The 27,175-nt window shown below is 37.7% G+C and overlaps 1 protein-coding gene across 3 annotated transcripts in view; it reads left to right on the top strand.

Annotated features, from left to right (window-relative positions):
* EIF4E (eukaryotic translation initiation factor 4E) overlaps positions 1-27,175 on the top strand; it is a 49,229-nt gene that overhangs the window by 9,913 nt on the left and 12,141 nt on the right. For all 3 annotated transcript variants that reach the window (XM_047091563.1, XM_047091565.1, XM_047091566.1), the window contains one exon: positions 18,374-18,480. In XM_047091563.1, the coding sequence (XP_046947519.1) occupies positions 18,374-18,480 (107 nt within the window). The remainder of the gene's footprint in view (positions 1-18,373; positions 18,481-27,175) is intronic.

The following is a 27,175-nucleotide window of genomic DNA, read 5'->3' as shown; positions in this document are numbered from 1 at the left end:
AGATTTCTCTGAAACTCATGGCTTTGCAGTAATTGTTAAAGACTTCATTTTATTAAAAAGTTTATTTTTTATTTTTATTTTTTTAACGTTTATTTATTTATTTATTTATTTATTTTTTAAATTTTTTTTTCAACGTTTATTTATTTTTGGGACAGAGAGAGACAGAGCATGAACGGGGGAGGGGCAGAGAGAGAGGGAGACACAGAATGGGAAACAGGCTCCAGGCTCCGAGCCATCAGCCCAGAGCCTGACGCGGGGCTCGAACTCCCAGACCGCGAGATCGTGACCTGGCTGAAGTTGGACGCTTAACCGACTGCGCCACCCAGGCGCCCCAACGTTTATTTATTTTTGAGACAGAGAGAGACAGAGCATGAACGGGGGAGGGTCAGAGAGAGGGAGACACAGAATCTGAAACAGGCTCCAGGCTCTGAGCTGTCAGCACAGAGCCCAGCGCAGGGCTCAAACTCACGGACTGCAAGATCATGACCTGAGCCGAAGTCGGCCGCTTGCCGACTGAGCCACCCAGGCGCCCCAAAAAAGTTTTTTTTTTAAATGTTTATTCATTTTTGAATGGGGGGAGGGACAAAGAGAGAGAGACAGAATCCGAAGCAGGCTCCAGGCTCTGAGCTATCAGCGCAGAGCCCGATGTGGGGCTCAAACTCACAGACTGAGAGATCATGACCCAAACCCAAGTCCGATGCTTAATCTACTGAGCCACCCAGGTGCCCTTATTAAAATTTTTTTTTTTAAAGAGAGCAGGGGAGGTATGGGGGGGGGGAAGAGAATCTCAAACAGGCTCCACACTGAATGTGGATTGGGGACTTTATCTCACAACCTTGAGATCAGGACCTGAGCCAAAATCCAGAGTCGGACAGACGGACACTCCATCAATTGAGCCACCCAGGTGCCCCTGCAGTAATTGTTAGAGTTAAAACATGTATTTGCATGTTTTTAGCTATTTTAAACTGGTTACTGTAAAGTGCTATACAGAAATTAAGTATAATCTTTCTGTGCTCTTATTATAGTGACAGTCAATAAGATTTTTATATTTATGTGAATTAATGTTAGTATTGCTATGAAGAATTTTTGTGAGGTTTTACATGGTCATCTTAGGGCAGCACCTTATGCAGCCACAAAGTCCGATAACTTCCAACTATTAACTAAGGGAAGAAAATTTGATATTTTAATGGAAAGATGAAATGTACATCTTTTTCTTGTAGTTTTTTTCCTAATGCTCTCAATATTTTGGGATAAATAATAGGTGGGAAATTCATATTTCAAGTAATATTTGTTTGTTTTTCTGCCAAGGTCACATAGTTCCTAAGTGAGGGAACTTGAACTCAAACCCAGGTCCTGGCCCCAAGCTGTATTACTTTCCTGTTCAAAAAAAGAAACAAATTCAACCAAGACTAGAAAGACATGCTCATGGTCCAAAATTCAGATGGGTCCCTTTAGCAGTGAAGCCTGTGACCTCATTGTCAGAGTGTTTTTAAATGCCTTAAAGAAAATATGTAGAATTATAGGGGAAACTGATTATATTGAATTACAGTAAGGATTAAGTGAGTTAAAATGAAACATTAAGGATGATGCCTGGCACAGGCTAAGTCCTGTCTTTTTTATTGCAGAAAACCTATGTTCTACCTATATTCTTCAGCCACCTAGTTTCCCTTCCCAAAGCATTCACACTGTTGGTCGGTTTTTATTTTATTTTTTTAACTTAATTTTTTTTTTTTTACATTTTATTTATTTTTGAGAGAGAGAGAGAGAGAGAGAGAGACTGAGCACAAGTGGGGGAGGGGCAGAGAAAGAGAGACACGCACATACACGGAATCCGAAGCAGGCTCCAGGCTCTGAGCTATCAGCACAGAGCCGGACGTAGGGCTCAAACTCACAAACCATGAGATCAAGACCTGAGCTGAAGTCGGACACTTAACCGACTGAGCCCCCCACGGGCCCCAATCAGTTTTTATTTTTTGAGGATTCTTCTAGATATGGGCTGTCCAAGAGAACTTTCCATGATGGTGGAAATGTTCTCTCTCTCTGAGCTGATCAGTACGGTAGCCACTAGCCCCACATGCCTATTGAGCACTTGAAATGTGACTAATTCAACCAAGGAAGTGAATTTTATGTTATTTTTTAAATGTTTATTGAGAGAGAGAGAGAGAGAGAGAGAGAGAGAGAGATAGCATGAGCCAGGGGAGGTGCAGAGAGAGGGTGGGGAAGAGCATCCCAAGCAGGCTATGCACTGTCAGCATAGAGCCCGATGTGGGCTAGATTCCATGAACTGTGAGATCATGACCTGAGCCAAAAGCAAGAGTTAGACGCTTGACCTACTGAGCCACCCAGACACCCCTAAACCAAGGAAGTGAATTTTAAACTTCATTCAACTTTAAATGTAATTTTAATTACTTGAAATTTAATTTCATATATAGCTAGTGGCTACCAAATTGGACAGCATAGCTCTAGTCTAGATACACCTGATATATACATACACATATGCATATTGTAATTGGCTTAACTTTGTAAGGTTCAACTGGATATGACTAGTTTGGTTAAAGAAATTATTTAATTTTATCCTAGGGAAACTTCTGTCTGTATTTAAACTTTCAAAGGCAATTATTTGCTCTTGTATAGATAATTAAAATTGTCCCGTAGCCTTTTTTTGCTGTTTAAAAAAATGTGTGAGTAGACAGTACTTTATGTTCAAAATTCACATTTTGTACAAAAGAGTATATGATGAAGTCTGTTTTCTCTAGTTGATCCCATCCAGGTGAATCACCTCTAGAGGCAGCCAGCATTGTCATTTCCTGAATTTCCATAGAGATTTGTGTGTGTGTGTGTGTTTGTGTGTGTGTGTGTGTGTATATATGTAAGTAAACAGGATGTATATATTTTTTTTTAAATAACAGTAGTCAACTATATACGCTATTCTGGCACATTATGTTTTTCACTTAATAACTGGTGTTTTAGAGTGTTGTATATCAGCACATAAAGCTTTCACTTTTTTTTTTCTGATGGTGTGTATTGCATAATTTGGTCTTAAACATAGTTATTTCTTTATTGATCAATATTTGGGTTGTTTCCAGCAATTTGTGAAATTTCCAACAGTCTGTGGTGAATAGCCTTTTATCTGTATCATTTCCATGCATGAGGTAGTATAGTTGCAAGGTAAATGTTTTGGCAATAAATTGAAATTTTAAAAACTCTACTGGTTAGGGGTGCCTGGATGGCTCAATCAGTAGAGTGTTTGACTTCTGCTCAGGTCATGATCTCAATGGTTTGTGGGTTCAAGCCCTGTGTCTGTGCTGACAGCTCAGAGCTTGGAGCCTGCTTCGGATTCTGTGTCTCCCTCCCTCTCTGCCCCTCCCCGCCGCTCTTGCTTTGCCTTTCTGTCTCAAAAATAAATGAACATTAAAAAAAAACTGGTTAGATAAAACAGTTTGTGACTATAGTTGGGCTATATATATATATATTTAGAGCTACCCTCCCTTTCTATTTGTGAACGGTTTATTTGTAGAAAACAAAAGATACACATCCGTATAAGTTTTAGAGTAATAAACTGAAGACCTGTATACTCATCACCTAAGGCATCATCATGTCTTTATGATGGCTTCAGCTTCCTGGAATCTCTACAAAAGCCTCTCTTGGGGAAACCAGTGGGCCAGGCAGAGAACTCTCAGTTAGGAGAGTGGTTGTATGTTGTTTTAAAAGTAGATTAAAGGTGAACTCCTGGTGTGAAATTTGTAGCTGTTCTAAGGAGCAGTGCACAAAGGAGGGAAAAGGAGCTTTGTTAACACATGGTTAAGGTGAGTTAAGTATAGATAAAAGTCTAGGCCAGACAAACCATGGCAATCAGTGTTTTGTTTGTTGTTTTTTTTTAAGGGTAGAATAATAAGCATTTTTATCATTATAGCCATCAAATGAAGAATGTAGCCTGAATTGCATTGCTCCAATCTGGATGTTGCTCTCTATATCTGGTGCACACCTGTCTTTGACTATGCTCGGGACTCCTCTCATCTGACTTCCTTGGTGTGCCTCTCCATTTGCCATGTTCCTTGTTGTCTTATTTGGATTCTTATTTCATTTTGGTAGATCAAATCTCCACTAATTTTTTGAGAAAAGATACATGAGAAAGATTTTTGAGACCTTGCATACTAAGCAATATCGTGTCTGTAGTTTGGGTGTATGTAGAATTCTTTTCTTCGGAATTTTAGTCATTCCAGGTCATCTGTTGTGACCGTTAAGTCAGAAATTATTCTGATGACTACTTTTTTTTCTTTTTTCTTTTGTTTTGTACGTGTGTGTGCGTGTGTGTGACCATTTCCCCTACTTTTTTTTTTGTCCCCATTTCACAATGACATGCTTTATTAGTATGAGTGTTTTCATCCATTGTGCTAGGTACGCATTGTACTTTTTTAATGTGGCAACTCCTGTCCATCACTTCACATTTATTTGTGATTCTCCTCTTCCCAGTTTCTCTTTGAAACAGTTATTCATTCAGATATTGGATCTCCTAGCCTGGTTCTCTGACTTTTTTTTTTTTTTTTTTTCCAGTTTAAATCCTGCTTTCATTTTCTCTTTGTATTTTCTGGGAAGTTTATTTTCCAACATTTTCTGTGTCATAATTTTAATTTCTAGATGTTCTTTCTGGTTTTCTGAATGTTCACTTTTATAGCTTCCTGTAATTGTGATGCAACATTTTAACCTTTTGAGGATATAATAGGTATGTATTTTTAAAGACATTTTCTTTTCTCTGCCTGCTTCCTCCAAGTTGCTTAATTTTCTTTTTTGTTTTTGAACTCATGGCAGCAGTCCTAGTAAGGTAGAGGGAGGGAATTGAGGGATCTAGTTATTTTTCAAATAGCTTTCACCAAATTCTCCTTAATTTACTTCATCTCCTACTTAACTCCTAGTTCTAAAGGTGCTGCCAGCTTTTGAGACTTAAGGATCTAGCTGTGTACGTTGCTAAGTAATCACTTGTCCGTTCTGTGTTCCAGTTCTTTTCTTTTTTTCCTTGCACTTTCTATAGTTGTGGACTTAGAAAAAAATGTCATCATTTTAGTGAGATTTTGAGAAGGAACAAAATTCAAATCCTATAGATGGATTACTGAATAGTGACAGATCACTGGAATAGACTGAACAGTCCAGAAGTAGACTCAAGTATATATTTTGTTGTAGTAAATTTGGAACATTTAGATCTGGGGGCGGGGGGAATAAAAGTCATCTGTAATGGCAACTAGGGTTTCTTTGGTATTATTTTGGTTTACTTGTTTGTGGATTCTTTTCTTCTCACTACATCTCTTTGTACCTCTTTCTTCCTTTTTTTAAAAAAAATTGTTGATTTACTTTTGAGAGAGTGCATACATGAGAGGGGCAGAGAGAGGGGTAGCCTGAGGATTCCAAGAGGGCTTTGCACAGACAGCAGCAACCCCAATGCTGGGCTTGAACCCACAAACTGCGAGATCATGACCTGAGCTGACGTTGGACACTCAACCAAGCCACCCAGGAGCCCCTTTTCTTTTCCTTTTAAATAGAGTATTTTTAGAGAAGTTTTTAGGTTCACCACAAAATTGAGAAGAAGGTACAGAGAGTTCTGGTGTATCTCCTGCTTCCATATGCACAGCCTCCCCCACTATCAACATCCCACACCAGAGCAGCACATTTGTTGCACCAGATGACCTGTGTGGACACATCATTGTCCCCTCAAGTCTTTAGTTTACATTAGGGTTCATTCTTGGTGTTATACAATTGTTGGGTTTAGAAAAATACGTAATGACATGTATTTATCATTATAGTGTCACACAGAAGTAGTTTCACTGACTAAAATACTGTGTTCTTTGCTTTTTCAACCCTCCCTCCTAATACCTGGCAACCACTAATCTTTTTACTGCCTCCATAGTTTTTTTGCCTTTTCCAGAATGTCCTATAGTTGGAATCATAGCTTTTCAGACTGGCTTCTTTCACTTAGTAATGTACATTTATGGTTCCTCCATGTCTTTTCACAGTTTTTGATAGCCCAATTTTTGTGTGTGCAGAACCAATATTGCATTGTCTGGATGTACCACAGTTTATTTAGGACTTCTTAAATTAAAAAGTGTGTCCCCTCCACCAATAAAGTAAAGTGCTCCTTGTTTATACACTTCTGTAATCTACCTTTTCCCACATTTACGTTAGCATTTTAAAATCATTTTCTCAGCATCACTTTTAGTGCCTACGTCGTAAACACCATGATGTATCTGTTACCTTTTGGTTGTATCTTTTGTTTTATGTTGTCTCTACTTTTTATTTGCTAACATAAGAATATATAAAATTGTTAGCGTTCTGATACTTTGAAGAAATCTTTTAGACGTATAAAGAATATAGCTCTTTTTATATTTGAAAGCTTGATAGTTCACAAGCTCAGTAAGTGGAAGGATATACTCTATAAACCTGGGGACATTTGAAAACTGTCCCTATGGTTTTCTAATTTTTTGAAAGAAATATAAGTTGATTTCTTTTGGAAGATAATTTAAATATTAAGTCTAGTTTTCTTACTAAAATTATAGTTGGTGTGCCTGGATGGCTCAGTTGGTAGAGCATGTGCTTGTTGATCTCAGGGTTATGAGTTCGAGCTCCCTATTGGCAGTAGAGCTTACCTTAAAAAAAAAAAAGCTATAATTATATTATATTACATAGATACGTATCTATGTAATATAATCTATACGTATAGATACGTATCTATGTAATATAATATTAATCTTTAACTTTTAACATTATAGAATTTTTTTTAAGTTTATTTATTCATTTTGACCAGCTGAGCCACCCAGGCGCCCCTAACATTAATAGAACTTTTAAAAAACATGTAGAATTTAGAAAGAATTCAGCTGCTGGTTTAACTGTGCCATGTAAAGATTGATTTTTTTAAGTGTATTTATTGTTATTTTTTTAATGTTTATTTTTGAGGGCGGGGGGCGGGATAGAGGTTCCAAGCGGACTCTGTGCTGATAGCTGATAGCTGATAGGTGAGGCTCAGACTTATGAACCATGAGATCATGACCTGAGCCAAAATCAGTGCTCAACTGACTGAGCTACCCAGGCACCCCAAAGTTTATTTATTTATTTTGAGAGAGAGAGGAAATCCCAAGCAGGCTTCGTGCTGTCAGTGTGGAGCCTGACATGGGGCTTGAACCCAAGAACCATGAGATCATGACCTGAACTAAAACCAAGAGTTGTGCACTTAACTGATGAGACACAGGTGCCCCAAGATTGATTTTTAAACTAACATTCAGTGTCATTACGTTTTGTTATAGTTTTAAAAGCAATAAACTTAAAAAGAAGCAGCAGTTAAATTCTTTAAAACGTTTGCCTTTCAGATTGTAATTTTAAGCTTTAAAGAATAATTGAAATAGAAATTATCATGCTACTGGAACCAGTGTAATTTTGTGCAGTGAAAATGCTTGTCCTAACATCATTTTAATGTTATTTGAAGTACTTTTTAATTTTGTGTAATGTTTAACTTCTATAAATTTCCTTAGTTATTGTAAAGTAGGAGTCTCTGGTAGCCTTTGGTTTAACTAGCACTGACATTTAAATTTTATCATTAGCCTGTTGTCATTCTAGATCACACATGTTTATTTATGTCTCTATCATCACGCTTTCGTTTCTGAATTTGAGATCTTGTCCTAAGCAACATAAGATGTGCAGAGTAATTTGGGTGTCAGGTTATCTTAAATGAAACGAGGTGCCTACAACTCTTTCTAGTGAAGAGTTAAAGACATATGCATCCCGGGCGCCTGGGTGGCTCAGTCGGTTAAGCGTCTGACTTCGGCTCAGGTCATGATCTCGCGGTTTGTGAGTTTGAGCCCTGCGTCCGGCTCTGTGCTGACAGCTCAGAGCCTGGAGCCTGTTTCCGATTCTGTGTCTCCCTCTCTCTCTGACCCTCCCCCGTTCATGCTCTGTCTCTCTCTGTCTCAAAAATAAAAGTTTAAAAAAAAAAAAGACATATGCATCCAAGTTTTGAAATTGTATTCCAGAAGATCAGAAATTCAAGTGTGGCCTGTAGGGATTTTTTTTTTTTTAATATGCGTAAAATGTGGTTAAGTATACCTTGCTGTCTATTCAGAGATAGGCTTTTTTTTTTTTTTTAAGCTGTAGAGCAGCAAACTTAATCAACTCTGTTCACTGAAAAGTTTAGTGCTAGTCATTAATTTTAATGAGGTAACTAGGTTATTGTTACTCAAATAGATTGAACACCTATTAAATTTTGCAGCACTTTTAGATACGACACAATTTGTACAAATCATTACAGCTCTTCCCGTCTATACCTCTGCTTCAAGTATTTTTTGTTGTGTAGATGTCATTTTACATCAATTGAGAAGAATATTAAAATAAGTAATGTCTTTTGAATTGGAATTGATATATGGGCTTTCACAGTCCTTTACATGGAAAAATTTTCTCCCATTTGAGCAGTGCTTTAAACTTAAAAGGTTTGTATTTTGCTAAATCTGCATATGTTGTTTTTCTGCTTCAGCTTTTTATTTTAGAGCACAAAGATCACTATTTTGATCCTTTATTATGACAAGGAAGAAGATCTGCAAAATCCACAGCCTCCATTTTTGTGATGTGGGATGCTGGATTAGCTGGTATCACTTTAACAACCAAAACAATTGATTTAAACTATTTGTGATGCTTTTCAGTGTTTACACCAAGTTATATACCTTACAAGGCAAGTGGTAAAACCACTTGTTCTTGTGTATTTGTTAATTAATTATAGTAATTTACTTATGGGAGAGTGCTCGGGGAGTTGTATTGTTTGCAAGAGACCTAGGAACTGAATGTTTGGAGACGAGAAGGAAGAGTAGAGTATCTTGAAGTCTGTTTACATATCATACTTGTAGGAAATGATTTTCTCCTTCCAGTTATTTATATCCATAAAGAGAGGATTTTATTTATACTTGCCTGTATTTCTGAGGTATTTGACCACATAGGCAATTCGTATGCTGTCTTGTATAACAATATAAACCACTGTGATTAATCATTGGCATTTTCTTGCTTTTTATCCTAGTGGGATTTTGTGTGTGTTGGGAGTGTGAGGTGCACCATTTATGCCTTTTTTTTTTTTCTAGCTTATTGGCAGTGGCATGTGCTTGCAAGATAGTGAAGGTGTTGAGCCTGAGGCTGTGGCACTAAGTATAGTGTGTGTGTGTGTGTGTGTGTGTGTGTGTGTGTGTGTGTGTAGTATATAGTGTATAGTATATATATAGTATATACTATATATAGTATAGCATATACAGCACAGGGGTATGCTGCCTGGAAGGAGTACCTTAGTACCATGTACCTTAGTACCATATGTAATTTATTCTCCAACTCTGGGGCACTTTTGAGAGTGAACAAAGGTTCTAATAGCTGAAGCAACAAACAGGTAAAACCAGGACATGCAGTATTCCTATCCATGAACCCTGACAGTCTTGAATTCAATGTAGAGTACAACTAGGCCATAGTAACTTCTCAGCACTTAAATTTGAAAAGCAGAGAGAACAGTAGTTTCACAGTATTGTGAAGATTAAATATATTGACTGAGTTTATATAAATGTTGAAATAACGTATATAAAAGTATGTAGCACATTATTTGATAGTAACTGCTTTGTAAGTGTTACCTATGATGAAGTGTGAGGATGGGTGTAACCACTTTAAAAGTCATAAAACACCATCCTTTTCTGTTCTTATTTGCTTACTCTTCTCATTATTTCATACCTTTCATGTATGTAGTGCCTTCAGTTTACTGAAATGTGGAGTAATTTGTAGAGATAATTGCAGTTATCTTTGCCATAATAGCATTTATATTTCTGTTAATTCTGCAACTGGTCTTTTCTAATTCTGCTAAGAAAAGTAGTGAAGCAAGGAAGGGAGAATATGAGAAAGTGCTACTGAAAATGGGTTACCAATAATATCATTATCCATTATTTGTTGTTCTGTTGAATTTGCCTGCAATTATACAACTGTGAATGGCAGAGCTGGGATTCTAATCTGGGTAACATGGCTCAAGAGTATGTGACCTAAACCAGTGCTTCTCATACTCTAGCAGAACATGAATTTGTTTTCTATTTTGTTTTTAAACAGTTTTAATGTAATGTTTTTGTAAATCATGGAAATAGGATAAAAGTGAAAAAAATGCACAAAAATGTAAGCCTGAATTTGCTATTTTTAGTGTGACCAGGTACAAAAATACTGTCAGATTTCTATGAAGTATTCTAAGTGTTTATGTTCCATATTATTTATTTATTTTGAGAGAGCACACACATGCACGTGCTGGAGGCGGTAGGAGGGGCAGAAAGAAAATTCCAAGCAGGCTCCACACTGTCAGCACAGAGCCCCATGTGGGCCTGGATCTCACAAGCTGTGAGATCATACCTGAGCCAAAACCAAGAGTCTGATACTTAACCGACTGAGCCACCCAGGCGCCCCTACTTTCTATTTCTATACCTAACCTCGTTGTAGACTATAACCAGCAGAAGTCTGTGGACCACACTTTGTTTTAAAACCTAACTTATTAGTGCCAAGGGAACTATTGATTTTTGCTTACTTCAAGTTAAGGTTTAGGGGATGCCCCAAAGGTGTGGGGGTTGGGAGACTCGGGAAGTTCTTAGTAGTAATATTTGTTCATTGAAGTAATATTTGTTCATTTGTTCATGGAAGACACTAATTGGGTGTCCTGAGGGTAAGGCTCATTGTTATTTCTAAGGAGAGATAGTTTGTGTGTTTGGGTTGAGTTAATGAAAAATCTTGAATGTTCATCACCATGAAAAAGCACACCATGGTTTTGGAATTAAAGCAGTGTAGAATTGAACATGGCTAGAAGGAAGAATCTAAACTTTAGTCAGATTAGAGAGACAATACTATATCTACGGAGTATCTAGCTTTATAATATTAGGATTGACCCACAAAGTTAATATTGTGTTTGATACATGTGCTGGTTTTTGCAGAATGTTACTACATTCTATCATGCTGTAGCAACATTCAAAAGTTGCTGGAGATTTCTTTGCGGCTAATTGTTAGACTTGTCCCACCCTTGCTCTACTACCCCCCCCCCCCAGACTTTCTTCTCTTGCTATGACACCTATTGAGCCTGGGACCACTGAATTATAAGACAGCTTGTTTATTTGAATCTCATTAACTCAGCAAATCCAAAACCACTTTTAATATTTTGCACTTAAACTCGTTGTCTTTTCTATTCCCTTACTTGTCATCAGTATTTAATCATTTTGATCTGTCAGTGAATGGCTTCCATTGCTCACAAGATGAAAGGTAACACTTTTAGCTTGACCTTTGAGGCCTTTCACAATCTCCCTTCAGCCCACTGTTCTAGTGTGTCTTTGGTTTCATGAACTCTTTAAGTCTCATTGGTTCTTTACCATCTTCTAGTTAAGCACTGCACTATCTCATGGCTTTGTGGCTCTCATTGCTTTGAGAATGGCTCTCCATTCTCACCACCTGAAATGTCTTATACAATAGTTTTTCAAGTATAGTTTGTCTTTTAAGCTAAAAACGTATTTGATTACTTGGAACAAAATTAACAACACAGGAAGCAACAGGTGTTGGCGAGGATGTGGAGTAAGGGGAACCCTCTTACACTGTTGATGGGAATACAAACTGGTGCAGCCGCTCTGGAAAACTGTATGGAAGTTCCTCAGAAAGTTAAAAATAGAACTACTTTGGGGCTCCTGGGTGTCTCAGTCAGCTCAGGTCATGATCTCACAGTTGATGAGTTCGAGCCCTGCAATGGGCTGTGCTGACAGCTCAGAGCCTGGAGCCTGCTTTGGATTCTGTGCCTCCCTCTCTCTCTGCCCCTCCCCACCTCATACTCTCTCTCTCAATAATAAATAAAACATTAAAAAAATTTCTTTAAAAAAAAAATAGAACTACCCTACAATCCAGCAATTGTAGTACTAGGTATTTACCCAAAGGATACAGAAATACTAATTTGAAGGGATACATGCACCCCAATGTTAATAGCAGCAATATCAACAATAGCCAAATTATGGAAACAACCAGGCGTCCATTGGTGAATGGATGAAGATGTGGTGTGTGTGTGTGTGTGTGTGTGTGTGTATACACCCTGGATAATTAGCCATAAAAAATGAAAGAAATCTTGCCGTTTGCAATGGCATGGATGGAGCTAGAGAGTATTATGCTAAGCTGAGTAAGTCAAGTCAGAGAAAAACATGATTTACTCATATGTGGAATTTAAGAAACCAAATAGGGGTTTAAAAAAAGAGGCAGACCAAGAAACAGGCTCTAAACTATAGAGAACAAACTGATCATTACTGGAGGGGAGGTCTGTGGAGGGAAGGGTTTAAGGAGGGCATTGGGCTGTGATGAGCACCCAGTGTTGTATGTTAAGTGTTGAATCACTAAATTCTATACCTGAAACTACTGCTACACTGTATGTTAATTGGAATTTAAATAACAACTTGGAAAGAATGTATTTGATTACTTTGAGAGTAGCTATAATCTGTTAAATTAGCCTTTTGTGTTTTTGCATAATTTTAAAATTTAGAAATACTGGTAAAGCATGGGTATTTTAGATGTAATTTCTAATGAAATTTGCTTACAGAGGAGACTGTCAAGCTGAGAGAGTAGATACAGGAATGTTGTGGAACTTTGTGGTGAAGAATTTTGTTTTTAAATTGAATGTAAATTTGAAACTATTTTATTATTTGCTCTATATGTGAAGCAACAATAAAAATGACAGGTTATAAAATGTTTTTTAGTTCTTCTACAATCATACAATAATTTTGGTTCCTTGCTGATTTGATGATCTTCCACATTTAAAAATAACTGATTGAATCAGTTGTTAAACATACATACCATGAAAACCCCTGCTATGGAGTTTTCAGAGAGAATTTTGTGAAATTGCTGTTGATAAATACCACATAGCCCTCCTGTACCTATTTCATGGTAATCTTAAGTCTCAGAAACCTTCGTAGTTAATAACTTTACAAATAGTTTTAAGAGGAGATAAAATTTTAAGATAATTTTATTTTCAAATTCAGTTTATATTAGAAGTACTTAGCAAATTAGGACAAATAATGGATAATTTGGAGATTTGTTACAGGCTTATGCTTAAGAGTGGAACTGAAAGTGTGGTTTTTTTGTTTCAGTCCCTTAGAAAAATAAATTGTATTTCTTTGTTCTGGTTTGGCATATGGTGGTAATTATAAATCATTTTTTGATCAAAGAGTTTAATATAGTATGGCCATCATTCTGGACATCGTTTCTCATTGTATATGTTGCCATAGATTCAAGAGGTTGTTTAGAAATTGGAATTTCCCCGTAGAATGGACTACCCCCACTGAATTAGCCTGAAAGTTTTAAATAGCCTACATTGATATTATTTTTCTAATGTTTTATCTCAGTTAAAAAAAAATACCGATTATGTGAATCAAACTTAAGAGGTTTTATAACAACAAAATAATAAGTTGAAAGAAATTAGCAGGAAATGATTTTAATGAGGCATGCCTCAATAGTCCCAAGTTTTGTTTTGTTTTGTTTTTCCTTTGCAATAATTTACAACATAACTGCAAGAAACTTAGAAGGTGACTGTTTGATAGTAAGCTTTTTGGTTTAAATTTCTGCTGATTAAGAATGGATTGGTGAGGGGCTCCTGGGTTGGCTCAGTCAGTTAAGCCTCTAACTCTTGAATTTGGTTCAGGTCATGATCTCACAGTTCCTGAGACTGAGCCCCGTGTCTGGCTGTGTGCTGGCATCACGGAGCCCTCTGGGATTCTCTCTTTCCTGCTCTCTCAGCCCCTCTCCTGCTTGTGTGTGCCTGTTCCTCTCTTTCTCTCAAAATAAACATTAAAAAAAAAAAAAAAGAATGGACTGCTAAGAAAAGTAGATGGTCATAACAAAATATGACCTAAATGAGAAAATGTATGCCAAGAAAATATGCATTTTTTTCTTTTTTTTTGAAAATGTGCCCTGTATAATGTTAATGTTTTCATAGGTAATTTCTATCATGAAGTGGTTTCTAAATCTTATTAGATTTGGTTTGTGCCATATGGATATTTTCATAGAGTATTTTGTATTCCATCTTGAAAATAATTGGCTATTAAAACCATTTTTGCTTTATTAGAAGAGTTTGAGAAATCCTTAAGTTAAAATTTTAAACAGAAGACTATTAAACTGCACATAGTAACTTAAAAGGCTAAATAAAAGAAACATCAATATTGCTTACGTTATGAAAAAGAGGTTTTAACTACTGAAAAGATGAATGTCTATGGTTAAGATATTTTTTAGAGTATTTGTCTTAACACCTAGCATATTTCTATATTAAAAGTGAATACTGAAAGATTTTAAATTATACTTATTCATATATCCACAGACACATTTTTTAAAGTTGAGTATTTTGGTTATAAGAAAAATCTAAAATTATATATTCTTAGTATAAAGACTAAAACATCAAGTAAGGTAGGACTTTTAAATTTTAAAAGAAACTTTTTTTAAATTCTAGGAACTGAATATACTTTTTCCTGTTATTAACTGCTTTCAATTCCTATGTGTCCAGAGACTTTTTATACCATCTGAGTCTTTCATCATTCCCCTAATTGTGAGAAGAGTTGAGAAACCAAAAAGAAAGGAAAATACTGAGTTAGGTGACATTTTGGACCTCATGAAACTTGTAATTACTCATACTATAATTAATTATTTTTTAGTGTGCTGCTGACATAAACTGTTTAAATAAATGTTCTGAAAGTATGGTTTGTATTGAGGATTTGGAACTTATGAGTAAATTTTACTTGTCTTTTAGATAAGAGAATTTACTGAACTTTTGGAGGAAGAATATACTTCATACCCAACCTCACAAATCCATATATATACTCTGTCCTTTGCTAGGACCAATCACTAATATTTTAAACTCCCTAAGACATCGTTATTATTGTTCCTTTAAACTATTTGTAGTTTCTTACATATTTACCCACTGATTTACCTTTTGCAGGGCTTTTCATTCCTTTTTTGCATTTTCATGTTCCTAGTGGGATCTTATTCTTCCTCTAGCCTGAAGACTTTTCCTTTGGTGTTCCCCTTACGTTGGACCTGTGTGTATGTGGGGTGGTGGTGGCGTGGGGTGGGTTGTGAAGGATATTTTTCCTAGGCATTGAATTCTAGGTTGACAGTTTTTCTTTCAGCATGGAGATATTCTGTTGTCTTATGGCTTCCATAGTTGCTGTTGGAAAGTTAGGGGTGTGTGTGTGTGTGTGTGTGTGTGTGTGTGTGTGTGTCCCTCCTAACTGCTTTTATTTTTATTAAAAAAATTTTTTTTAGTATTTATTTTTGAGAGAGAAGGAGCATGAGTAGGGGAGGGGCAGACACACACACACACACACACACACACACACACACACACACACAATTCGAAGCAGGCTCCAGGCTCTGAGCTGTCAACACAGAGCCTAATGTAGGACTTTCGAACTCACGAACTGTGAGATCATGACCTGAGCCAGAGTCAGATGCTTAACCAACTGAACCACCCATCCGCCCCCGCCCCCAACACCGATTTCCTAACTGCTTTTAATACGGCTTCTTTATATTTAGTTTTCAGTAGTTTGAATCTGATGTGCCCAGATACAATTTTGTTTGTGTTTTACTGCTTGAAATTCCTTCAGGTTTTTGAGTCTGTGACTTGAGTTTCGGATGAGATACTATATATTTTGGTCATTTTTTATGTATTGCTTCTGTCCCATTTTCTCATCTTGTCTTTGAACTTTTTAAACCTCTTCGACAGTGTTTTTTTTTCTTCAAATTTTTATTTAAATTTTAGTTAACGTACAGTGTAATATTGGTTTCAGCAGTAGTATTCAGGGATTCATCACTTACATACAACTCCCAGTGCTCATCATAACAAATGCCCTCCTTAGCATCCATCCCCCATCTAGCCCATCCTCCATCTACCTCCTTCCAACTCCTCAGTTCTCTATCGTCAAGAGTCTCTTATGGTTTGTTTCCCTCTCTTTTTTCTCCCTCCTCCCATATGTTCACCTGTTTTGTTTCTTAAATTTCACATATGAATGAAATCTTATGGTGTTTGTCTTTCTTTCACTTATTTCTCTTGTATAATACACTAGCTCCATCCACGTTATTGCAAATGGCAAGATTTCATTTTTTTTAACAGCTGAGTAATATTCCGTGTGTGTGTGTGTGTGTGTGTGTGTGTGTGTGTGTTTATTTACCACATCATCTTTATCCATCGGTTGATGGGCATTTGGGCTCTCTTCATAGTTAGGCTGTCATTGATACCAGTGTTTCTTAGCATCTATTTTCCCCCTCTCTCTATTTGAATATCTTCTGTTGACTTATCTTTGATTTCACCAGTCTTACATTCTGCTGAGTTGAATTTCTTGTTAATCAAATTCAGAGAGCTCTTAATTTCAGACATTGTACTTGGCAGTTCCATAATTTCCATTTGGTTCCTTTAAAATAGATTTGTTCCCTTTTTTTAAGTTTATTTATTTTGAGAGAGAGAGAGAGCACACACAAGGCTGGGAGGAACAGAGAGAGAGGGAAAGAGAATTCTAAGTAGGTTCCACACTGACAGCACAGAGCCCAGTGTAGAACTCAAAATCAGGAACCATGAGATCATGACCTGAGCCTAAACCGAGTCAGATGCTTAACTGACTAAGCCACCTAGGCACTCTCAGTTTCATTTTCAAATACTCTGTTTTTTTCATCTCTCTCCTTATCTTTTCTTCTATTTTACTGTAACAATCTTGATTATTAAGACTTTGCTATTTTCCCATAGTAATCATAGTTATTAATTTCATTATTTGGATCATGCTTGGATGTCTTTCTGTGGACAGGTTAATCTCTTGATGATTAGTGACTTAAGAAATTCTTTACATGTCTAGTAATGTTTGATTGGTAGGGTATTGTAAATAACATTCAGAGACACAGGATTATGTTCTCTCCTGAAGAGTGTAGAGTTTGGTTCTTGGAGGCACTTAATTTATAGGTAGATTACCTTGATATTGTCAAAGGTTGGTTTTAGGTTTTGTTAGATGTGTTTCACCTGATTCCTAGGGCATGGCCTTTCTAGGATTTCATCAGAAAGCTGAGGATTTCACCCACCCACTCTGGCTTGGTCTGAACCCAGTCTTATGTTATTGGCCTCTGAAGTCTTGGCTCAGCTGTTGCTGTACTCTGAATGTCACAGTTTAAACTAGCCAAGGACCTGCGAGGGCTTTTTACCTAGATTTTTTGAGGCTCACACCTCTGCAGCCCATTTTTCTCTAGTACTTTGTCTCCCAAAGCCCACCTGCCTTGTTAGTCCCTAACCGTTCCCTGTTTATTCATGGAGACTGCCTGTCTGGAGACTGTCATTAATTTTAAGCTAGTGGGGTAAGGAATAGTTTTTGGTAATTATACGAAGATGTAAATTGACTGTGATGGAAAAATGCAGTAAAAAATGGTGATTTTTAAAGCATTGACTATGTAAATTTTAGGGTCTTAATTGCTTTGTAAACATTTAAATTTATTACTTAAGTGATCACGCCAATAAATTCCTATTGAGTATAGCACTTTGCTCATTGGCATTATAATTATGAGCAAAATCAAGACCTAGCTCCTGCTGTGAGCAATTTCTTAGGCCAGTAGAAATTAATTCCTGGACATGTCATGTTATTAAGAAAAATGTGTTTTGTCAGTTGAATATTTACCACCTACCTGCTAGATCTTTTAGATCCTACATAACTGATCTACATAATCTTGTTAATGTGAACATAATATCTCGAGGGTTTTGCTGGTTTAAATTTGACCCCTAGACTCTTGTTGTGGTGCCCTTTTTGAACAAAATCAGCTTTTCTTTTAGCTTCTGGTGCCTTTCCTTGGCATTCTGTTTTGTTGACCATAATTTATAACAGGGTGAAGAGCTACATGAGCTGTGAACACAGATCATCCACAAGCTCCTTTTTTCCCTGACATTTTTAGATGACAATATTAATTATGTCTAACCAAGAAGAAGATTTAGTTCAAGCCAGTCTCCAAATCGTACATAGTACTTTAATGGTATGTTAAGAAAGACAGCTGATTTCCTTAATTTTGTTGCATGGTGTCTAACAATCTTTCTGATACTAAAATGCGTAAGTGAAAGATAACTGTATATAATATTGTTACTGTATTTTTAAACTTGAGAAACCCTTTGCTCTTAGTGCAGAGATGGCTAGAATGGGAGAGTCTGGTGCTTTTCTTAGAGCTTGGTCTGTGGTCTATTTTATGAAATGCTTCTGCTGTAATTCTTTCTCCTTAGAAAGGGAATATTGGCAATATTAGTTCAAGTTGATTTAGAGTATTGTTATCATAGTTAAGACATTTAAAATAATGTTTTATTATTTTCCATTAGGAAACCACCCCTACTCCTAATCCCCCGCCTTCAGAAGAAGAGAAAACAGAATCTAATCAGGAGGTTGCTAACCCAGAACACTATATTAAACATCCTTTACAGAACAGGTAAGCCTTCTGACATACAGGTTTTTCTGACTTAGGCAGTAAGGTAAATGGTGAATGACTGGGTGAGACTAGTTTTAAATATATTAGGTTGAGGATTCCATTTTCATTTGGGTAACCTGTTTCTAGTAAGCAGTTTTATGTGTGAGTCTTGAGCTCAGAAAGAACTGGTTGAGACATTGGGTTTGAAGTTCACCAGTAATTGGTGGTGAGTGAAACTAGTAGTACATGAATTCTCTTTAAAGTGAACTTGACTCAAGACAGAGGCTTGGGATACCAGCATGTAAGGGATTTTTTGGAGGGAGAATGCCTATGAAGGGTTTAGACATATAAACTGTATAAACTAGAATAGAGTGGTGGTCAGAGAAGCAAAGAAAATGGTTTGTTTTAAGGACAGGTATGTGGTCAATAGCGTATGTGCCACAAAAAGGTCACATACCCATTGGATTGAGTAATAAACATTTCAGAATGGCCATTGGATTGAATGGCAAATTCTTTGCTAATGTAGGAGAAAATTTAGTAGAATGTAGATGATGGAAAAAGATTGGAGTAGTTTGCATAGTGAATAGAAAGTATACAAATGTGTTATAGAGAAGATAAGCAACTTAAAGTTGGGGTGTGAAGGAGAAAAAGCTCTAAGGGATGTGGAGTCTGGTGGGTGGGTTTTTTTTGTTTTTTTTTTTAAAGTAGGCTCCACAACCATTGTGGAGCCCAAAGTGGAGTTTGAACTCACAACCCTGAGATCAAGACCTGAGCTGAGATCAAGAGTCGGACACTTAACTGAGCTACCCAGGCACTCCGGTTAGTTTGTATTTAAGCCAAGTTAGAAGAAAAGAGGAGAGGTTAAGATGAGTTAAGCTTTGGGGCACCTGGGTGGCTCAGTTGGTAGAGCATGTGATTCTTGATCTCAGGGGTTGTGAGTTTAAGCCCTATGTTGGGTGCAGAGCCTACTTAAAAAAAAAAAAAAAGATGAATTGAGTTTGATAGTTACAGTTGACTATAGCTCATTAACACCACCCCACCACTTCCCAGTATGTTTGTATTTTTATGGTTTATATGATGAAAATTAAAATGAATGTACTGAGAGCTGATGGTGAGAAGAAAAAGGCAATGCAGAAACATTGTAAGAATCTGGAGGAAAGTAAATTGCAATTAATTTCTGGGGATATATAAGTGTTCAAGTTCCTTTCATTCTCCTACCCCAAGACTTTTAAAGATCCTATAAGCCTATGTATGTTTCACAGCATACTGTGTTTTATCGGATTTTGCAGATACTGCATTTTTTTTTCAAATTGAAGGTTTGTGGCAACCCTGCATTGAACAAGTCTGTTGGTGCTATTTTTCCAACAGCATTTGCTCATTTTGTGTCTCTCACATTTTGGCAATTCTCACAATATCTCAAACTTTTTCACTGTGTTTGTTATGGTGATCTGTAATCAGTGATCTTTGATTTGTTACTATTATAGTTGTGTTGGGGCACCATGAACTGTGCCCATATAAAATGGCAAACTTAATAAATGTTGTCTGTGTTCTGACTGCTTTCCTGACCAGTTGTTCCCCCATCTCTCTCCCTCTCCTCTGTTCTCCCTATTCCCTGAGGCACAATATTGAAATTAGGTCAATAAGTAACCCTACAGTGGCCTCTAAGTGCTCAGGTGAAAGGAAGAGTCCCACACATCTCACTTCAATTCAAGAGCTAGAAATGATTAAGCTGAGTGAGGAAGGCATGTTGAAAGCCAAGAGAGGCCAAAAACTAAACCTGTTGTTCAACAGCCAAGTTGTGAATGCAAAGGAAAAGTTCTTGAAGGAAATTAGTGCTACTCCAGCAAGCACATGAATGATAAGAAAGTGAAACAGACTTACTGTTGAAATGGAGAAAGTTTGAGTGATCTGGATAGAAGATCAAACCAACCTTAACATTCCCCTAAGCCAAAACCTGATCCAGAGCAAGGGCCTAATTCTCTTCAATTCTGTGATGGCTGAAAAAGGTGAGGCAGCTGCAGAAGAAAAGGTTAAAGCTAACACAGGTTTGGTTTGTGAGGCTTAAGGAAAGAAGCCATTTCCATGATATAAAAGGGCAAGATGAAGCAACAAGTGCTGATGTAGATGCTGCAGCAAGTATCCAGAAGATTTAGCTAAGATCATTATGAAGCTGGCTTCGCTAAACAATAGATTTTCAGTGAAGATGAAACAGCCTTTTAGTGGAAGAAGATTTAGTCCATCTAGATGGACTTCCATAGCTAGAGAGGAGAAGTCAGTGCCTGGCTTTAAAGCTTCAAAAGACAGGCTGACTTTCCTGTTAGAGTCTAATACAACTGGTGGCTTTAGGTTGAAGCCAGTGCTCATTTACCATCCTGAAAATCCTAGGGCCCTAAAGAATAATGCTATATCTACTCTCCTGTGCTTTATAAATGGAGCAATAAAGTGGATAACAGCACTTCTGTTTACAACATGGTTTACTGAATATTTTAAGCCCAGTGTTGAAACTTGCTCAGAGCAAAAAGATTCCTTTCAAAATACTACTCATTGAAAATGATTCTGGTCACCCAAGGGTTCTGGTTGGGATGTACAAGGTTCATGTTATTTTCATGCCTGCTAATACAACATCCATTTTGCAGCTTAAGAGTAATTTTGACTTCCAAGTCTTACTATTTAAGAAATACATTTTATGGGGCGCCTGGGTGGCGCAGTCAGTTAAGCGTCCGACTTCAGCCAGGTCACGATCTCGCGGTTCGGGAGTTCGAGCCCCGCGTCGGGCTCTGGGCTGATGGCTCGGAGCCTGGAGCCTGTTTCCGATTCTGTGTCTCCCTCTCTCTCTGCCCCTCCCCCGTTCATGCTCTGTCTCTCTCTGTCCCAAAAATAAATAAACGTTGAAAAAAAAAAATTAAAAAAAAAAAGAAATACATTTTGTAAGACTATAGCTGCCATAGATAGTCATTCCTCTGGATGATCTGGGCAAAGTACGTTGAAAACCTTCTGGAAAGGATTCACTGTTGTTTGTTTTGTTTTTTTTTTTTTAATGTTTATTTTTGAGAGAGGGAGAGAGTGCGTGGGTGGAGGAAAGGCAGGGAGAGAGGGGGACAAAGGATCTAAAGCAGGCTCTGCAGAGAGCCAGATGAGGGGCTCCAACTCAGACGGTGAGATCATGACCTGAACCCAAATCAAAGTCAGATGCTTAATCAACTGGGCCACTCAAGTGCCCCTGGAAAGGATTCACCATTCTGAGATGCCATTAAGAACATGGTGATTCATGGGTAGAGCTCAAAATGTCAACATGAACAAGCATTTGGAAGAAGTTGATTCCAGTCCTCCTGGATGACTTTGAAGGGTTCAAGACTTTGGTGGAAGAAGTAACTACAAATGTGGTAGAAATAGCAAGAGAACTAGAATTAGAATTGGAGCCTGAAGGTGTGACTGAATTGCTATAATCTCATCATAAAACTGAATGGGTAAGGAGTTGCTTATTATGGATAAGCACAGAAAATAGTTTCTTGAGATGGTACCTACTCCTGGTGAAGATGCTGTGCAGATTGTTGAAATGACAACAGAAGATTTAGAATATTACATAAACTTAGTTGGATAAAGCAGCAGCAGAGTTTGAGAGGATTGACTCCAATTTTGAAAGAAGCTCTGTGGGTAAAATACCAAACAGCATTGCATGCTATGGAGAAATCGTTTGTCCAAGGAAGAATCAATCAGTGTTGACAGCAAATTTTCATTGTTGTCTTACTTTAAGAAATTACCGCAGCCACCCCATCCTTCAGTAACCACCCACTGGTCAGGCAGCAGCCAGCAACACCAAGGCAAGACCTTCCATGAGCAAAATGGTGACTCACTAAAAGCTTGGATAATGGTTAGCATTTTAAGTTTATTTATTTTGAGAGAGAAGTCCTCAAGCAGGGCTCAGACTCATGAACTGTGAGACCATGACCTGAGCCAAAATCAAGAGTCGGATGCTTAACTGACTGAGCCATCCAGGCACCCCCAGCAATAAAATATTTTTAAATTGAAACATACACATTTTTATTTATTTATTTTTTTTTTATTTTTATTTTTTTTTTAAATTTTTTTTTCAACGTTTATTTATTTTTGGGACAGAGAGAGACAGAGCATGAACAGGGGAGGGGCAGAGAGAGAGGGAGACACAGAATCGGAAACAGGCTCCAGGCTCCGAGCCATCAGCCCAGAGCCTGACGCGGGGCTCGAACTCCCGGACCGCGAGATCGTGACCTGGCTGAAGTCGGACGCTTAACCGACTGCGCCACCCAGGCGCCCCAAACATACACATTTTTAAATACATAATCCTATTGTATCCTTACTATACTACAGTATAGTATAAACTTAACTTTTATGTGCAGTGGGAAACCAGAAACTTCAATTGACATTATTGCAATATTTGCTTTATTATGGTGGTCTGTAACTGAATCTGCAGTATCTCTTATCGTTTCTCATTATCTTGGTAGACTCGCTGAAATAAAAGTCCAAATGTGTTTTGTGTAGTTTTTCATAGGAGACCTGTAGTTCAGCATATCCTGTAGCGAGGAAGAAATTAATGCTCTGGACAGTGAAGATTGTCAGCTAGTGAGTGAGTTATCGAAGATCAGATAGTCCATAGAGGTATAATCTATCCTCAAGAAAGCATTATACCAAAGTTGAACTATTGATTAGCAGCAATTTCATATAATTCAGCCTAACAGCACCAAACCCCTTAAGGTATTTTTTCATCTTTTTAGTATTATCTTATAAAAAGCCACTCTGTATGCCTTCTGTCTGTGCTAAGCCCAGTTTTTAGTGTTGTTGTTGGGAGAGTAATCAAGACATAATCCCTCACAGTTTGAATAAAATCTGAGGAGCCCCTGGGTGGCTCAGTTGGTTAAGCAACTGACTTCAGCTCAGGTCATGCTCTCATGGTTTTGGTTTTGGGGTTCCAGCCCCACATCGGGTTCAGAGCCTGGAACCTGCTTCAGATTCTCTGCCTCCCTCTCTCTCTGTACCCCCCCCCCCCACACACACTCTCTCAAAAAGTAAGTAAACATAAAAAAAATTTTTTTTTTAAAGTGTCATCAGTAGGGGTGCCTGGGTGGCTCAGTCAGTTGAGCGTCCAGTTTCGGCTCAGGTCCTGATATCATGGTTTGCGAGTTTGAGCCCTACGTCGGGCTGTGTGCTGACAGCTCAGAGCCTGGAGCCTGCTTTGGATTCTGTGTCTCCCTTTCTTTCTGCCCCTCCCCCGCTCATGCTTGCTCTCTCTCTCTCTCTCTCTCTCTCTCTCTCTCTCAAAAATAAATAAACATTAAAAAAAATTTTTTTTTAAAGTGTCATCAGTAGACAAATGGCCTGTGAGGATTTCAGTTTCTCTATGATTGCACTTCTTGTGTAAAATAGCATCATTTAGAAAAATATTCCAGGATGCTTTATGTTCACATTTTGGTAGTTTCCTCATTATTTACTTCATCTATAATAATTATAAGAAAGCAAATCATCAGAGTACAAGTATATAAAGTAAATGTTCTCTGATTTTCCTCAGATATTCTCTTCTCCATTTTACTTTTCTTCACTCTGTGGAGTAGTCAGTGCTAAATTTGGTTTGTAGTTTTCCAGAGCTTTTCTTTTTTCTTCTTTTAAAATTTTTAATGTTTATTTACTTTTGAGAGACAGGGAGACAGAGCACAAGCAGGGGAGGGACAGGGACAGAGAGAGAGGGAGACACAGAATCGGAAGCAGGCTCCAGGCTCTGAGCTGTCAACACAGAGCCTGATGCGGGGCTTGACCTCATGGAGCGTGAGATCATGACCTGAGCCCAAAGTCAGACGCTCAACCAACTGAGCCACCCAGGCGCCCCTCCAGAGCTTTTCAATGTACATATCTTTTTTTTTTTTTTTTTTTTTATACAGGTGACCTTTTTTGTTTGTGCATATTTGGGCTCATTATTTTAAACTACTGCCTTATAGTAAATGAATATATAGTCATATTAAGCTTATATTAATGAGTATATAGATTTTGTTTTCTATTTACAGTGTTGTAGTGTACACATTCCTATATGTTTTTGTGCACTTGTGTGAATATATTTATAGAAGTTTCAGATTTCTTAGGTTAAAGACTAACTTTTGTAGATAATTGCCAAATTATCCTTCTTTTATCAGTTTAGGCTCTTAGCAGTTTGAGAGTTCCTGGTTTCTACATCTTTGCCAATTGGTGCCATCAGTCTTTTCAGGACCAGATGAACTGGTCCTATTCTGATTTATAAAACCAATGTCTTGTCATTTTGTTTGCATTTCTTTTATTGAAGTTCCAAAGCAGTTTCATATTTATTGATCATTTTTGTTTTTATCTGTGGACAGACTGCTCATTTCTTTTGTCTGTTGAGGTGGAAGGGTGGTATCTTTTAAAGTTTAATTCCAAGCACTATAATTAGGGATGCTAACTCATCCAGGTGGGGCATTAGGTTGAAAATGAATTACCAAATCATTTGTCTTAGAGCATTGTCTGTGGAATTATGTTTTTTACAGGTCTTTTTTTTTTTGGTGGGGGAGGGAGGGGCAGAGGGAGAGAAAATCTCAAACAGGCCTCCATGCCCAGTGCTGGGGGGAGTGTTGGCAGGTGGGAGACTTGATCTCATGATTTCATGACTGTGAGCCAAAATCAAGAGTTGGATGATTCTTAACTCAGGCGCCCCACAGGTTTTTGATATTTATGTAGTCCAGTATCACCTTTCCTCCATGGCTCTGGGTTTCATGTCCGACGTCTTAGGGATAACTTTACCCACATAATTATCCCCCCCTTTTTTTGAAAGTTTATTTATTTGAGAGAGCATGTGCATGCGAGTGGGGGAGGGGTAGAGGGAGAGAGGGAGAGGGAGAGAGGGAGAGAGAGAGAGAATATCCCAAGCAGGCTCCATGCTGAACACGCAGGGCTCTTCTCACAGCCAAGAAAGATCATGACCTGCACTGAAACCAAGAGTCAGTCAACCAACTGAGCCACCCAGGCACCCCTACCCACATAATTATTCTATTAAGTAACTGCATGGTAGTCTCTTTTATGTATGTATATGTTATTTAAGTCAGCAGTTCTCAAACTTTTTGGTCTCATGACCTTTTTATACTCTTAAAAGTTATTGAAAGGGCTCCTGGGTGGGCTCAGTAGGTTAAGCGCCAGACTTCGGCTCAGGTAATGATCTCATGGTTCGCGGGTTTGAGCCCCTTGTCGGGCTCTGTGCCAACAGCTCAGAGCTTGGAGCCTGCTTTGGTTTTGTCTCTCCCTCTCTCTCTCTCTGCCCCTCCCCTGCTTGCTCTCTGTCTCTCTGTCTCTCTTTCAAAAATAAACATTAAAAAAATTTTTTTTAAGTTATTGAAGACTTCACAGAGCTTTGGTTATATAGATTTTTATCTATTTCCATTTATTGTTAGAAAAAGCCGAGAATATGTAAAATTAAATAGTCATTTAGAAAATCCATTGTATGTTAATATAAGTATTTATATTTTATTTATTTTGAGAGAGAGAGAGAGAGAGGGAGAAAGGGGCAGAGACAGAGGAAGAGAGAAAATCTCAAGCAGTCTCCACACTGTCATTGCAGAGCCCTGTGCTGGGCTCAAACTCATGAACTGTGAGATCGTGATCTGAGCTGAAGTCGGATGCTTAACCGACTGAGCTACTCAGGCACCCCAACATAAATATTTTATATGAAAAAATATTTAAAAAATATAATGGGAAGTATAGCATCTTTGCATTTTTATAAATCTCTTCAAGTGCCTGACTTAATAGAAGTTAGTTGTATTTTTATAGCTGCTTCTGCATTCAGTCTATGGAGGAGATAACTTGTTTTATATTAAGTATGAGAAAATGTGAAGTCACACAAATTCATGGTTGGAAAATGGAAGAGGGTATTTAATAGCCTTTTAAGCTAATGATAGCCATTCGTCTTTGATACTAGGTTTCTTATAAGTCACCTGCAATGTAAAATCTGAAACCATATCCAAGAACCTTTCTTTCTTTCTTTCTTTCTTTTTTTTTTTTTCCAGTATTTTATTTGTTTTTGAGAGAGAGACAGAGCATGAGTCACGGAGGTGCAGAGAGAGAGGGAGACAATCTGAAGCAGGCTCTAGGGTCTGAGCTGTCCGCACAGAGCCCAACACGGGCTTGAACTCTTGAGCGGTTAAGATCATGACCTGAGCCAAAGTTGGACGCTTAACTGACTGAGCCACCCAGGTGCCCCTCCAAGAACTTTTCCTACTCTATGTTAAAAAAATCTATTGGCTTGTCTTGCATTTGGAATGGATCTTTTACTCATGCATGATTGTGCAACATCACTGGTCATTTAGAAAACAGTGAGTTATACAGATTTTCTGGATATTGATACTTTTCATTATATAGTATCAAAACAGTAATATTTATATCACTAGTAAACTCACTAAACTTTAGTAAGTTTGTCAAGCTCAACAGGGGCACATGCAGGATTTCCAAAATTCTGATTTTTCCCCTGAAAGCCCACAGTAAAGCATCAGGCTCACTACTTCATTTTCAAGAAATAACCATGGTTTATCTGTCAGTCATGGTTAAAGTGGTGTGCCATGAAAAAAGTGGCTAATTCATTTCACAGTTCAGTTTTTTAAGCATTGTTCTTTGGTGTGCAGAAGTGTTTTTTTGTCGTTTTTGATTTTTTTGCAGAGTATGAAGAAGACTGTATACAGATTGAAATTTAATG

This window comes from Lynx rufus, unplaced genomic scaffold (assembly GCF_022079265.1).
Source record: "Lynx rufus isolate CCGP_SWC_20201006 ecotype Redwood Valley unplaced genomic scaffold, mLynRuf1.p SCAF_3, whole genome shotgun sequence".
NCBI lineage: Eukaryota > Metazoa > Chordata > Mammalia > Carnivora > Felidae > Lynx > Lynx rufus.
This window is presented reverse-complemented; position numbering and strand designations above follow the sequence as displayed.